This window comes from Carcharhinus amblyrhynchos, chromosome 1 (assembly GCF_965287045.1).
Source record: "Carcharhinus amblyrhynchos chromosome 1, sCarAmb.v2.hapA, whole genome shotgun sequence".
NCBI classification, from domain to species: Eukaryota; Metazoa; Chordata; class Chondrichthyes; order Carcharhiniformes; family Carcharhinidae; genus Carcharhinus; species Carcharhinus amblyrhynchos.
The window spans coordinates 108,810,866-108,825,784 of record NC_137324.1 but is presented as its reverse complement, the minus strand read 5'-3'; the positions used below and the strand labels follow the sequence as shown (position 1 = coordinate 108,825,784).

General features: G+C 40.4%; 1 protein-coding gene across 1 annotated transcript in view; it reads right to left on the bottom strand.

Moving 5' to 3' along the window:
- The window catches only part of LOC145344032 (lysosome membrane protein 2-like), a 56,088-nt gene extending 41,894 nt beyond the window's left edge, over positions 1-14,194 (bottom strand). The window contains exons 1-2 of the mRNA XM_080190763.1: positions 13,973-14,194; positions 1,438-1,595 (exon numbers count right to left, since the gene is read on the bottom strand). Coding sequence (XP_080046889.1) covers positions 1,438-1,595; positions 13,973-14,095 — 281 coding nt within the window. The 5' untranslated portion in view covers positions 14,096-14,194. The remainder of the gene's footprint in view (positions 1-1,437; positions 1,596-13,972) is intronic.
- Between the last annotated feature and the right edge of the window lie 725 nt (positions 14,195-14,919).

Here is a 14,919-nt window from a genome sequence, read left to right as displayed (position 1 = left end):
CTGCAAATAATGGGACCATTTAATCAGATGTAAATTTTATTCCTATTCAGATGCAGACTTAGGGATTTTGCACTATTTGCCCGAAGATCAGAGGGAAGTACAAATACTTAACGTGCACTGTGTTTTTTTACTGATAGCCAGTGCCCTGAGTTCGTCTGCTTTAAGCATTTGCTGACACATGTGGGCCACTCGCCTTGGTATCACAACTAGTGGAGGCAGTTCTGGCTGCTGCTTTGCTGTGGCTTTTCCAAGAGTTCTCGCTTATAGAACGTCATTGCCAAAATTAATTTCCTTAAAAATAGGGTCAGAGAGGGAGGAAAGTGGTGTCTGAGCAATGACCAGGTTAATTGGAATGCCTCCAAACAAGGCAGGGAGGGAAAGAGGGGAAGTGTTCCCTTTAAGATGCATGTACGTGCAGGCTGACAGTAATTTGGAATGTACTGCAATTGAAATAAACTGCCCAACTTCTTCAGTTTATCAAGGAAATTTCCAGCATAATGCAAGTTATGACTTTTAAATGCCCATGTGCAAAGGTAGAATCGTCAGAGGAGATTATGACCTGTCCTGTATAAATAAAAAGGCACAAGGAACATTGGAAAGGGGAAATGAGAAAAGGGTTCAAGGTAGCAATAGACCTTTGGATTTAAATGGCCTAAACGTTGGATTTTTCAACAGAGTAACCCTCACCTGAGAAGACTGGGATTGGCATTGGCATAAAAAGAATCAGAGTGCAGCTTGTTTAAAATGGGAACATTCAAGCTTTTCCAAGTAGCAAGCCCCAGACACTCCAAGAATAGTTTGCTCCAATCTTTCAATGTTTGCACTTATCCCTTCAGACTGTCATAAGTGTACTTTTTTTTCTCTTCCCTTGAACATTGTGGGTTCCTACATCTTAAATGACTAACTCCTGTAACTCTGTCATCACATGTCACGTATTCAAGAGGCAGCTGCATATAACACTTGGGCTGAATAGGATCAAAAGATTATGGAGAAAAGCAGGATTAGGCTATTGAATGATCAGGCATAATCTCAATGAATGGCGTAGCAGGTTTGAAGGGCCAAATGGCCTCCTCCTGTTCTGATCTTCTATGTTTCTATGCCATAGGTTCATGATATCTGGCCAATTAGAGGGGTCTGCATTTTGAGTCTCCATCAGCTTAATTTTGGAGCTGTTTGTGTAGGATTTGCTAGGTTAGCATGTACAGTGAAATTAATGCAGCAACGAATAGATTGAATGCATTGGGTGGAATCCATAATGACACACAATATCGCTGGTCTACAAATAGAGCAGACTGCAGGGACCAAGTCACCTTCCTCATTCCATGTTGTTTTGTTTTAAACATAGCATTTTAAAAACTCAATTTATGGAAAGTACAAATGATTTAAATATCATGAAGCAGTTTCAATTGAAAAGATTAGAATTTTCATTGATCATACCTGTAAGTGTAAGGACCTTTTTCTTCAAGAAATGGTTTTCCACCATTCAGCACCTCCTCAGGGTTTGTGACATTAAAGAAGTAAAACTGCATGTAAATTGGTGGGGGAGGATCTCTCCAAGTTTCAAAGGTAACCGTGTCATTCCTCAGCTGTATTTCCTGCAGAAAGATACAGCAAGGGCAAAATATGACAAAAGACAGCAACACGGATGGGACAAATCTTTTAAATGGTAGGCATTCTACTGTGAAAACTAAGAACAGATTAATTAATTCAATGCAATAGCTGAGGTGGACATACTCCCTTCCAATGGAAGATATAAAAGGTCAAGATCGCTTACCAACTAACTCAAGAACAGCTTCTTCCCTGCTGCCAGAATTTTGAATGCACCTACCATACATTAAGCTGACCTTTCTCCACACTCTAGTTGAGTGCATAACTATATTCTGCACCCTTTCCTTCCCTTCTCCATTAAGTACTCTATGAATAGTAGGTTTTGTCTGTATAGTACGCAAGAAACAATACTTTTCATTATATCCCAATACATGTGACAATGATAAATCAAATCAGATGCAAGCTTTAGAAAACCCTGGTTAGCACACAAGTTTGCACATTCTCCCCATATCTGTGTGGGTTTCCTCCCACAATCCAAATGTGTGCAGGTTAGGTGGATTGGTCATGATAATTAGGTGGGGTTACAGGGATAGGGCTTTGCTGGGGTTGTCATTGGTGCTGACTCAATGGGCTGAAATGGCCTCCTTTTGCCTTGTAGGGTTTCCATGATTTCTAAGTATGAATGCCTATATTCACTTGCTCATAATTAATTCCTGATCTGGCAAGTACTGCCAAATGGGTGAACTGAATTGAAAGTAGCTGACACACAAGAGAAAACACGTCCACCAGTGGGAAACAGCTTGAGAAAACAAAGCAACTTGCCACAGGAATCGGTGCTGGTGCCTCAGCTATTTACCATTTATATAGACGATCTGGAGGAGGGGGCTGAGTGTAGGGTGACGAAATTTGCTGATGACATGAAGATGAGTGGTAAAGCAAATTGCGTGGAGGGTGTGGAAAGTCTGCAGAGGGATCTAGATAGGCTGAGCGAGTGGGCGAGGACCTGGCAGATGGAGTATAATGTTAGCAAGTGTGAGGTTATCCACTTTTGACAGAAATAATAGAAGGAGGGACTACTATTTAAAGGGCGAAAAGCTGCAGCATGCCACGGTGCAGAGGGACCTGGAGGTTCTTGGGCACGAGTCGCAAAAACCCAGTCTGCAGGTGCAGCAGGTGATCAAGAAGGCGAATGGAATGCTAGCCTTTATAGCGAGGGGGATAGAATATAAAAGTAGGGAGGTCTGGCTGCAACTGTACAGGGTACTGGTGAGGCCACAGCTGGAGTACTGTGTGCAGTTTTGGTCGCCGCACTTGCACAAGGATATTTTGGCCTTGGAGCGCAGAGGAGGTTCACTAGGCTGATACCGGAGATGAGGGGGTTGGATTACGAAGAGAGACTAAATAGACTGGGTCCATACTCGTTGGAGTTTAGAAGGATGAGGGGGGATCTTATAGAGATGTATAAGATAATGAAAGGGATGGATAGGGTAGAGGTAGAGAGATTCTTCCCGCTTAGAAAGGATAGCAGGACTAGAGGGCACAGCCTCAAGATAAGGCGGGGGCAGGGGTTGCAGTTTAGATCAGAGTTGAGGAGGAACTTCTTCACTCAAAGGGTGGTGAATCTCTGGAATTCTCTGCCCGTTGAAGTGGTGGAGGCTACCTCGCTAAATATATTTAAGTCACGGGTAGATAGGTTTTTGACAGACAAGGGAATTAAGGGTTATGGGGAGAAAGCAGGAAAGTGAAACTGATCAGCCATGATCTTATTGAATGGCGGAGCAGGCTCGAAGGGCTAGATGGCCTACTCCTGCTCCTATTAAGTTCTTAAATTTGCAGTTGCATAAGTGCTGACTCGGCTGAGGTTGGGTAAAGCGAGTGTGGACAGAAAGGGAAGAATCAAAACAACTGCAATAGTGTTAAAACTTATTTTTTAAAATCAGACTTCTAATATTGCCAGTAAATAATGAAGTTTAAGTTTATTTATGATTGACACAAGTAGGCTTTATGTTAACACTGCAATGAAATTACTGTGAAAATCCCCTAGTCACCACATCCTGGTGTCTGCTTGAGTGCACTAAGGGAGAATTTAGCATGGTCAATATGCCTAACCAGCATGTCTTTCGGACTGTGGGAGGAAACCAGGGCACCCGGAGGGAACCCATGCAGACACGGGGGAGAAAGTGCAGACTTTGCACAGACAGTGACCCAAACTGGGAATGATACAAGAGCAGAATGCCACATTTTCATTTTAGCTTTGCACTGAATTAGCTAATCTCAGCCAGCAAGGGTTGAATTGGATTGGCTGAAGTCTAAGTCTATGGCCCTTATCCTTGCAAGATCCTGGCGACAAAACTGAAGAGCTGCAGACGAGAACCAAATTGGTCCACTGTAGTTGTGATATTGTAATTTACACAAAAAATATGCAAATTTACCAATGTCACCTCAGTAACAAGAGAAAAGTGATAAATGTCACAGCCAATTATCATACAATCTCTGAATGATTAGGCTTCTGAAAAGGGTTTTCAATTTAAACAGCTGAAGAATCACCTGTTCAATGTTTAGTTTAGATTTTAATCACTCAGTACCCCAGCTCATCACTGGCCTTTGGGCAAGCATTGATGCAGGAACTGAATATGAGAGCGATGAGAGTGTAACCTCTCTTAGTAAGAGGACAATGATTTGGATAGCAACATCAAGGGATTTCGAACACAACAGACAAAACACTAAAGTTAAAGTCAATATGCACACAGCTGGTTGTAAGAGGCCAACCACCACAGGCCCAAAAGAAAAATCTTCTGCTCAATGATAGTTAGTTGCTTCATCAATCAACATCCCCCCGGCATGAAGTTAAGAATGGGGATAATCGTAAACAACTTGTATTGTTTCTCATCTCCACTGATAAAGCAGCCTATGCCAGCCCACAGTATAACTGGAACAGAAAGCGGGTGGATATCCTACGAATTGCCTCACTTGCTAGTCTACTTGTCTGCTTCCTGTTTTCATTCATATTCTCAGTCCAACACTGTTACATGACTCAACTCCTCACCAAACCCAATCTCTATTCCCTCCCCCCTGCCCAAACCTTAATCAGCTTCAAAGTTCAAATCAGGAGCATTACGAAATACTCTCCACTTTGATTTGGTTTATTATTGTCACATGTATTATCAGTGAAAAGTATTGTTTATTGCGCACTATACAGAAAGCATATCGTTCAGAGAGAAGGAAACGCAACAGTGCAGAATGTAGTGTTACAGTCATAGTTAGGGTGTAGAGAAAGATCAACTTAATGCAAGGCAAGTCCATTCAAAAGTCTGACAGCAGCAGGGAAGCAGCTGTTCTTGAGTCTGTTGGCATGTGACCTCAGACTTTTGTATCTTTTCCCCGAAGGAAGAAGGTGGAAAAGAGAACGTCCAGGGTGCACGAGGTTCTTAATTATGCTGGCGCCTTTGCCAAGGCAGCAGGAAGTGTACATAGAATCAACGGATGGGAGACTGGTTTGGGCCACATTCAAGACCTTTTGTAGTTCCTTGCAGTCTTGGGCAAAGCAGGAGCCATATCAAGCTGTGATGCAACCAGAAAGAATGCTTTCTATGATGCATCTGTAAAAGTTGGTGAGAGTCATAGTTGACATGCCAAATTTCCTTAGTTTTCTGAGAAAGTCAAGATGTTGGTGAGCTTTCTTAACTAGAGTGTCGGCATGGGGGGTGGGGGAGCAGAATAGGTTGTTGGTGATCCGAACACCTAAAAACCGACAGGCGTTTTGGCAGGAAGCATGTTCTCCTTTACACTTCCTGAAGTCGATGACAATCTCTTGTTTTGTTGACATTGAGAGAGAGATTATTGTTGCTGTACCAGTTCACCAGATTCTCCATCTCATTCCTGTACTCTGTCTTATTATTGTTTCAGATCTGACTCACTTACGGTGGTGTCACATGCAAACTTGAAAATTGAACTGGAGGGGAATTTGGCCGCACACTCAGATGTATAAGGAGTCGAGTACTGTACTTCTTGAACTGGATACAAACAATACTCAACAGCAACAACAATCAAGCCAAAGCAAACCAGTTAATCAGCAGCTACCACTGGTCTCAATACAAGAAACAAAAAATGCTGGAGAAACTCAGCAGGCCTGACATCATCTGTGGAGACAGAATAATGCTAACATTTCAAGTCAGGATGACCCTTCGTCAGATCTGAGCTCAGATAAAAGGTCATCCTGCTTCAAAACATTGGCTCTATTCTCTCTTCACTAATGCTGTCAGACCTGCTGAGTTTCTCCAGCATTTTCTGTTTGTTTCAGATTCCAGCATCCACAGTAATTTGTCTTTATCTTTTCTGACTCAATACCCATCGCTCAAAGCACAGATGTAAAGTGGCTGCAGAATGCACCATTTACAGGAAGCAGCTCAGCAACTCATGACTTTGACCAGAGAAGGACAAGAATAGCTCTGAAGTCGCTTTCCAGGTCACACACCATTATGGCATGGACTTGCATCCTAATTGGTGCTGGGTCAGAATACTGAAATGCTCCACCTGATTAGTACTATTGTGGGAGCACTGCAAGCAAAGACTACAAGAGTCTTTTTCTTATAGCAGCGTCCAGTAACGTCAGAACAGCTAAAGGAGAGACTAATCAATGCAGTCTTGCCAGCACTGCTTATATTGGGAAAACATATTTTGTTGAAATTTCCACTGGTGCTGAAAATCCCTGATACTTCACTCAAATGACACACATCCAGGAGAGATCAGGCAGCAAGTAGCAGCAAATTATTTAATATGAAGAGCATTACAACCAACGTGGAAGGAACATATCACACATATCAATGGGCTGAATGGCCTCCTTCTGCACTGTAGCAATTCCATGGTTAAAACTGAAAAATTCCCTTCGGAACAAGGGTGGAATAAGCATATATTTTATACCCTGTTCTTTATGATTTTAAAAAGTGCAGAGGATATTATCAAGCACGTGGAAGGAAGAGGGCAGCATACAAAAAAAATGTCCCTAGAATGGATAAGACTGTTGCAGTGGAGAGTTATCCTACCACCAAAACAAACGTTGTACTCACTGACCTTATGAACAGCAGTTTTACAATGTTTATGCCGGGTTCCTCATGTAGAAATATTCAAATGTACAATTATCCATTCTTCTTCCTCTCCCAGGTTATCAATAGATTATGTCTTTCCTTACTTTAACAGCAACAAGTCCTTAGTCCATTTACTTTCAAAATCACCTTCCAGCCCAATGAAAAGTGGCTGGTTTCTGATTACTCATCTGTATCTTTCCTGCACCAATACATGCCCCTAACCCATTACTGTAGACAAAACGTGAATTGAGTGCTGGCTTGGCTTCAGGTTGATTAGTGCACAGCATCACTTATTTACACACCGAAGCAATAGGTTTATGTCAAGTCCAAGGATCTGTTGCCTCATTGATATCGAAGTTTTAAGCACAAAGGGACCAGCTTCAGCCAAAAAAGGTGGAAAAGTTAAAAAGGTACAAAAAAAAGTTTCAGGTCAATGACCTTGCGAAAGTAGTCCTGACACAAGATTATCAACCAACATATGCTGCATAATCTGAATATTTCCAGTCTTTATTTTTATATCAGCTTCCTGGCATTTGCAGTGTTTTGCTTTTGTAAAACAAGAAAAATGTTGGTTAGGAGAGGAGAGGAAAGATTACAATTCTTCAACATATGAATGGATAAGAGGGACTGAAACAACTCACTTTTGTTTGGTGTGAAAAACAGAGACTAATTTAAATTGTAAATTTCTTTCTCAGGCATTTGTAATTGGTTCAATAAATTATAACCAAAACATAAGACAGCTTGACTATGTTGATGTCCCAAATCCTGGGTAGGGTGTGGCCCTCAAAAAGAAATCAAACATAAATTTATCACTTGCAAGCCTTATAAAAATCTTTACTGGCTCTTAAAGAATCATAACATGCACACACCCACACCCTTCACTTGCTAAATTCACTAACAGCTTCTTTGAACTGGAAAATAGCCATTATATTCACATTTAATTTACAATTGCATCATCTTCTAGGCAGGCTGCTTAAGCAGGCCACATATACAATATTTCAACTTTCCTGTAATTTAGTGATCAACAGGGAGTCCCCATTTCAACACTGATGAAAATAAAGGCGAGTGTACAGGAATTAGCCACAGATAAGAAGGAAAAAGATAATAGAAATCTAAGAAATAAAAACGGACATATGAAAGTTGTTCAAGTCAACCTTAAGGCCAGATAGACTGTAGCCTACGCCCAGGCAAGAGGATGCTGTTCTTGATATTGTACTAAACTTGACTGGAACAATGCAGAAGATTGAAGTCAGGATGGAAGTGAAGCATATGATTAAAATTGAAAGTAACAAAGTTCAGTTATACTTGTATACAGGGAGATTATTGCACAACAATGCCTAATTTGTATGTTGTTTTTGTAATGTACAGAAGATGACATTGTAAGTAGCAAATAAGTAGGTGGAAGAAGGCTATGTTAATTGCTGTCTCCTTGTTAAAGTGCACTGTTAGACAGCAGACAACAAGTATCAGCAAGTTATTTAATACGAAGAGCATTACAAGCAATGTGGAAGAAACATATCAATGGGCTGAATGGCCTCCTCCTGCACTGTAGGGATTCCGTGGTTAAAACTGAAAATTCCCATCAGAACAAAGATGGGAATTTCATTGGTTAGAAAGGGTAACCTAGGTGTTTGGTAGCAATGGCATGTTGCAGTAATAGTTTAGGCCATGAAAAGCTACTAGATAGAAGCCTGTAAAGTGAAGGCTGCTGGGATGCTTCACATATGTTAGCCTTGACAAAGGACATAGCAAAAAACTAGTCCAGTCTAGATGTCAGAAGGTATGAACCCAGTGATTGGAGATAGATTATCAGTCATTAGTGTTAGGAAAGTAAAGGTAGTTTTAGGGGATATATATTTGTATTGGCAAATGTTAGAGATAAGGTATAGTTTTAAATGGGGTTACCTTAATGTTTTTGTGGAAGGAAGAGTAAAACTGTAGTTAGATTCATGCTGGATAAAGGTGTTTGTATGTGTGAGGGTTGGTTCAGTTCCAACTGGGTTCCTTTTGTGATTAGAGAGGGCTACAGCATGAAGGAAAACTAAGTCAGCAGAAGTATGTGGACATCCCAAGAAGCCCTTTTAAGATGGAAAATTTTAAAATTTTAGTTGGATATTTTGCAGTTGAAGAAAGACAAAGGCATCTCTCAACTCTGCCAGGAGAAAGACTGGATAGGGCCGGAGCTGTAAAGAGACAAAGAACCAGATTTTAAAAGATGCAAGTTTTTGTGAAACGAGTGCAAATAATGCTTGTTTATGAAACATTCCCAAACAAGTAGAAAGAGTCTAACAAAAAGAGAGGGAGAGAAATGATGACTTAATAATTAACAGATTAAATACAGCTTCAATTTACCCCGGGTCAGTCTTAAAAGGTTTTGGCGAATCTCTAAGAGTTGTATTCAAATATACTCAAACAGCAAGATGAGAAGAATACATTTAAGTAACACACAGTAAGTGAGAGAAAAAAAACAAATTTGCCCTGGCCTTCACACTTCCAGAGTTACATACACAATGTCATACACAACACAGGATAAAACATTTCACGTGCACAGTAAAGCATTTATTCTGATAGCAGAATGCAATGTGCTAGTCTGGAGAAAGAAATTCTGGGGAGAATATTAAAATCAGTAGGGGAAGGGGGTGGAAATGGTGGAGTGGAGGAGGAGTCTTGTTGATCTAGATTATTTTTAAAGTGCAAAGAAATTTAATGATCTTTTAAAAACACACTGGTCAGTGACTGAGCACATGCAACTTTGACTGAAGTGTTAGACAATTCATTCTGTTTTACTAAGTAGTGCCAGGACTTTCTTAATACTGCTCTTCTTCACATATTTGTACTATACATTTTTATTATTTGGGTCACAAGTAGGCATTCATTAACACTGCAATGACATCACTGTGAAAATCCCCTCGTCGCTACACTCCAGCATCTGTTCGGGTACACCGAGGGAGAATTTAGCATTGCCAATGCACCTGCCGAGCACCCAGAGGAACTCCATACAGAGTGACCTAAGCCAGGAATCAAACCCTGCTCCCTGGCGCAGTGAGGCAACAGTGCTAACCACTGTGCCAGCGTTCTGCCCTAGGTAGATAAACAACAATTTGTAGGGGAAGATACACTGTAGGCCCTTTGAGTCTATACTGCTATCTATCTATCTAGTTAGAAGCATTTCTACACTTAATGAACACAACTACAACATCTGCTTCAGATCTGGTTGCCTGACTCATCATACCACGCTTTATTTCAAGATGAACTGGTACGTCCTTCACAGTAAAAGTACCACGTGAATAAACATTTTCTATTTACCGTTCAATTTAATGGAACTTCCTATCCCCCTGTTCAATTTTCATCCTCTTCTGATAGCATTTACTTATTTTTGCCTATGTAATATCCTGAAAACTTTGTCCTGTAGCATCGCACTCCCAACACAAGACATTACTCATATCTGAACTTGGAAAACAAGTATTAGCATGCTAGTCAGAGGAGGTATGACTGGGCCCAATTATTTTCTCAAGACAGACAAGCTCATACACTTATCAATGATAGAAACAGAAACGTATGTTAATGTATCACTTTAAAGAGGCAACTACTATTGCCTTAGCACTTGATAAGCCATTAGGAAGAGCCCAGTTTTCTTTAATTGGAACATAAAAATACACAACGTCTTTTTTTTCCTGCCAATTATTATGCTTGCCTAAGAAGCTTAAGTATTTATTACAGAGATAAACCAAACAAAAATGTAAAAGTGCAGTTTAACTTGATAGTGAACAAAACCATAATTCAGATTAAAGGAGCACCATTTTTTAATTACTTGCATTTGTGAAGCAAAGCAGCAATGAGTCATTTTTGCCATAAAGATTGGCTTCAGTGAAGTTCAGTGAGTGTGCTGTCTTAACATTACATTATAGGGTATCAATTTGGCTTCTTTAAACTTTCTTCCACTAAGGTGTGTATGTCCCTTTACCAGTCCTTCAACACAAGCCTAAACCAGTTTAGTTAGGGAGGTAGATGCAAAATGCTGAATTGTTTTTCCACTTGTCTAAACAATACCAGTCACATGATCACACTACCAGGGACAAAGAACATAAAACTAGTGACTCAGCCAAGTTCTGCAACTTGTAGATAATTATAACTATAATACTGCCACTTAGAATGAATTTACAGCACAAAAGGCAGCTATTTGGCCTAATAGTTGTATGCTGGTGTTTTACACTCTACACAAATCTAATGCCACACTCACTTCAACTAACACCATCACCATTTCCTTCATTTCTTTCTCCCTCTAGTAGTTAAGTAGCTTACCCTAAAATGCATCTATAACTATTTACCTGAACCACTCCACATCCAAATGGGAAAGTAGTTTCTGCTGAATCTCTTATTAGATTCACTAGTGACTAATTTATGACCTCAATTGTTTATATTTGCTGCTGCTTGCTAAATACAATAAAAATGCATCTTGCTAATTGTGAAGAAGAATGTGGTAGTTTGGTGATGGAATGCAGATCCTCACTAGCTACAGCAGGAAACCAGTGTTTATTTACATTACCAAACTTCATTAGGACTGCCTATTTTCATCTAACATTTCCGGATCCATCACCTGTGGCTGTAACCCTCATTCATGCTTTTGTCACATGCAGACTTAAATATTTCAATGCAATCCTGCCACCCACATTCTACCGTCTGTAAACTTGAGCTAATCTTAAAAACTCTGCTGCCTATGTCCGAATTGCACCAAGTTTCACTCAACAATCATACTCGCTGACTTACACTCATGGATAAGTGGCATCACAATTTTCACATCTTCATCCATGTTTTCAATTGCCCCCAGGACCTCAATTCTCCCCAGGACCTCAATTCTCCCCATCTCTAATCTCTTCCAATCCTACAACCCTCAAGATGTTATTTTAGCCTTGAGCACCACCAGTTTTAATTGTGTCACCACTGCCTTCAGCTATTCAGGCACTGCACTCTGGAATTTCCTCCTCTTACCTCTCTGCCTCTCAATCTCACTTATCAATTAAAATGCTCCTTAAAACCTCTCTCTCTCTGACCAAGCTTTTGGTCACCTGCCCCAGTATTCTTGTGGCCTAGTGACAAATTTTGTTTGATAATGTTCCTATGAAGTATCTTGGGACATTTTCTTATACTAGAGGTGCCAGATGAATATGCATAGTGTTAATTCAGGCCCCACTTTTCATCATAAAGCTTACAACTTAATATTCATAACATCTTTCTGGGACTTTGGGAGACTCAGGATCTACTTTTTGAAGATTCAAGAACTACTGCCACCACCTCCGTGCATAAATACCTTGCACCTAAACCAACTGGAACTGTCACCCAATCTCAAACAGTGAAATTACCCAGGTTTAGGTGTCAGGAAGACACCAGCACAGGTCACATTATTCCTTTTAATCTGCCCTACATTTAAAAGCTACAGTCCCAAAATCTGGTATTCTTATAAGCCAAAAATTACAATCCTGTAATGTTATGAACTTCCTAACTGTAATAAAACCTTTTCAAACAAAATCCAGGTTCATATAACTTTTGAAATTGTCAATTGACCTAGTCTCAAGGGCTTTCTGGGAAGAGCGTTTCAATTCTTGTTTTGGCTCACCACCACTTTTGCAATTAGAGATGGGCAATAAATTCTGACTAATTTTAAGCTAATGTCATCTTGTTCTGGATTCACCCAGAGGAAACAGTTTTTCTCCATTTCCCCCTCAATTTCTTTAATAATTTTATTGAAGTGTTTAAATCTCCCCTTTAAAAAAGTCCACCAGAACATGAAAATAATTAGTCTTTTTAAAAAAAGGCAGACGCAACACAATAGCAAACACTGAAGAGGATCTAGATTACTTAAGTGGGCAGAAAAATGGATTGATGTGTAAATAGGTATTGAAAACTGGAAGAAACATTTATACAACAAATGTCTCTCTCTGGCAAGACCAGAATAAATTGATACTTGAAAGTATCAATTTAAATATTAAATAGTTAACAAACCTAAGCACTGGGCACCTAAAGGACATCTACCAATTGAGAACAGGTTACTGTTATTAGATGGCACAGTGGTTATCAGTGCTACCCCACAGTGCCAGAGACCTGGTTCAATTCCAGCCTTAGGTGACCATCTGTGTGGAGTTTGCACATCTTCCCTGTGTCTGTGTGGATTTCCTCCAGATGCTTTGATTTCATCCCACAGTTCTGAAATGTGCAGATTAGGTGGATTGGCCATGATCATTTGCCCCTTAGTGCTCCATAATGTGTATATTGATTGGATTAGCCACAGTAAACATGTGGGGTTAAAGTGATGGGCAGGTAGAAGGCTTGGGTAGGATACTTTTAAAGAGTTGGTGCAGACACAACAGGCTGGATGGCCTTTTCTGCACTACAGGGATTCTATGATTCTACTTTTGTGTTGGAAAAAACATACAGGAATTTTCCACACAATTATCTTCTAAAGGTCACTTTCAAAAATTCCAAGTCACAGAATTACCCTTTTTTCTCCCGGGTCCTCACTAGCAGTTAGTTTCCATTTATCACCTGTTAGAAATTAAAATACTCAGCACACTGCAAAATCAAATTCATGCAATGAAAAACAGCTTATAAAAAAAAAACTATGTACTTCCAACTTTTTGTATATTCTTTACTCCAGTTTCCTTATCCTTGCACCCATCCTGTATCTAAACATCTGGTTATCACCTTCCAAAAAATAAATCTCAAATCTAAATATTTTCAACAAAATTTTCAGGCATCCCTCGCTCCATACTCATTTATTTGTTAATTCTCAGCTGACGAAATACATTGGAAATTTTAAAGGAACTTTGAATTGCTGCGAACGTGATCTACCCATGACTCAAATTCCCAAGATGTCCAATTGTCCAAATCATGTTGACTGCTTTGACCATTCCCAACTGGATAAGTGGCATATCAGTTGAAAAGCAAATGAAAGTTTAAAAAAAACACTTAATTAACTTATACCTGTTTCAGAATAAGGAACCTTTCTACAGTATCAGGTCTTAATCGTCAATTCTGCATCACACACTCACTCCAGGCTTATTGTGCGACGTGTATTTAACTGATCAAAATTTAAGCACATCTGCTTTTGTTGAAGAAAGCTCAACAAATAACAAAAGTATCAATTGTATCCGCCGTGATTCACTGATGTGGCGGCCTCTACTGTTAATTTCTTCATGTCAGCATCAACCCAAGACAACCGATGTTACATCACCGGGGTAAACCAAAACATTAAACAGGTGGAAATGAAAGTTAGCAAAACGAGATGCATTGCTATGACTTCCCACTGGTAAGCGCAGCACAAAAAAAATATTAACGATCCTTACCTTTTTCACGTAATTGTGGACCACGTCGAGGAAGACGTTAGTGACGAGGAGAGCAATGCTCGTTACTAGTAAGATAATGCAAAGGACGCCGATGGTGTAACTGACTACAGGCCGGGCACCCATTGTAGAGAGTATGAGTGGGGAGTCAGGATCTGTGCTGCTGCTGTTGTCGCTGTCCCCAGCGAGTGCAATGACTGACTGACAGAACTCAAAACAAACCCCAGCTCGGGCGCTGCCACTCCAACCCGTCCCCGCGGTTGCGCACTGGCAGGCCAGCCGCACGCAGAAGGCGGCACCCCAGGACAGTGCGCCGAATGACAATCCGGACTGCAGCAAGAAATGCTGCAGATGGCAAGCGAGCAAGAATCCGCAAAGGAAACAGATTCTGGTTGTAATATCAAGAGGCGGGGCGCCTCTGGTCAGAAACGTATTGACTGTCAGATCTGCTGGGATTTTCCAGCATTTTCTGTTTTTGTTACTTCTGGGCCTTTTGGCAAAGATCAAGTGTAATATCGACATGCTGTGCTTAGTTGAAGTCATTAGGTTACATTTTAGCTTCATTTGAAGCAATTTTTAAAAGCAGCATCCCAGCCTTTTGGCTAAGATGCAAATGAGATCAAGCCTTGGAGGAGGAGCTATGCCTACTGCAATCAGTTTGGATCATGGAGATCAAGCCCAAGACTGGAGATGAGAGCTCTGTTTCGTTAGCTTGGATCAGGAATGTCTCAATTTGTTGAGACTCTGAATTGGACTTGATTTGATTGAATTGGAATAAAAACAAAAAAAATCTGTTTTTGTTACTAACTAATGGGATTGGGGTTATAGATAGGTCTATGGATTGGTAGGTGTTGATGTGATCGGTGCAACTCGTGGGCCGAAGGGCCTGTTTGTGCTGTAGTGTTCTATGTTCTATGTTAACTAACTGGCTGTACGTTTGCAGCATTTTT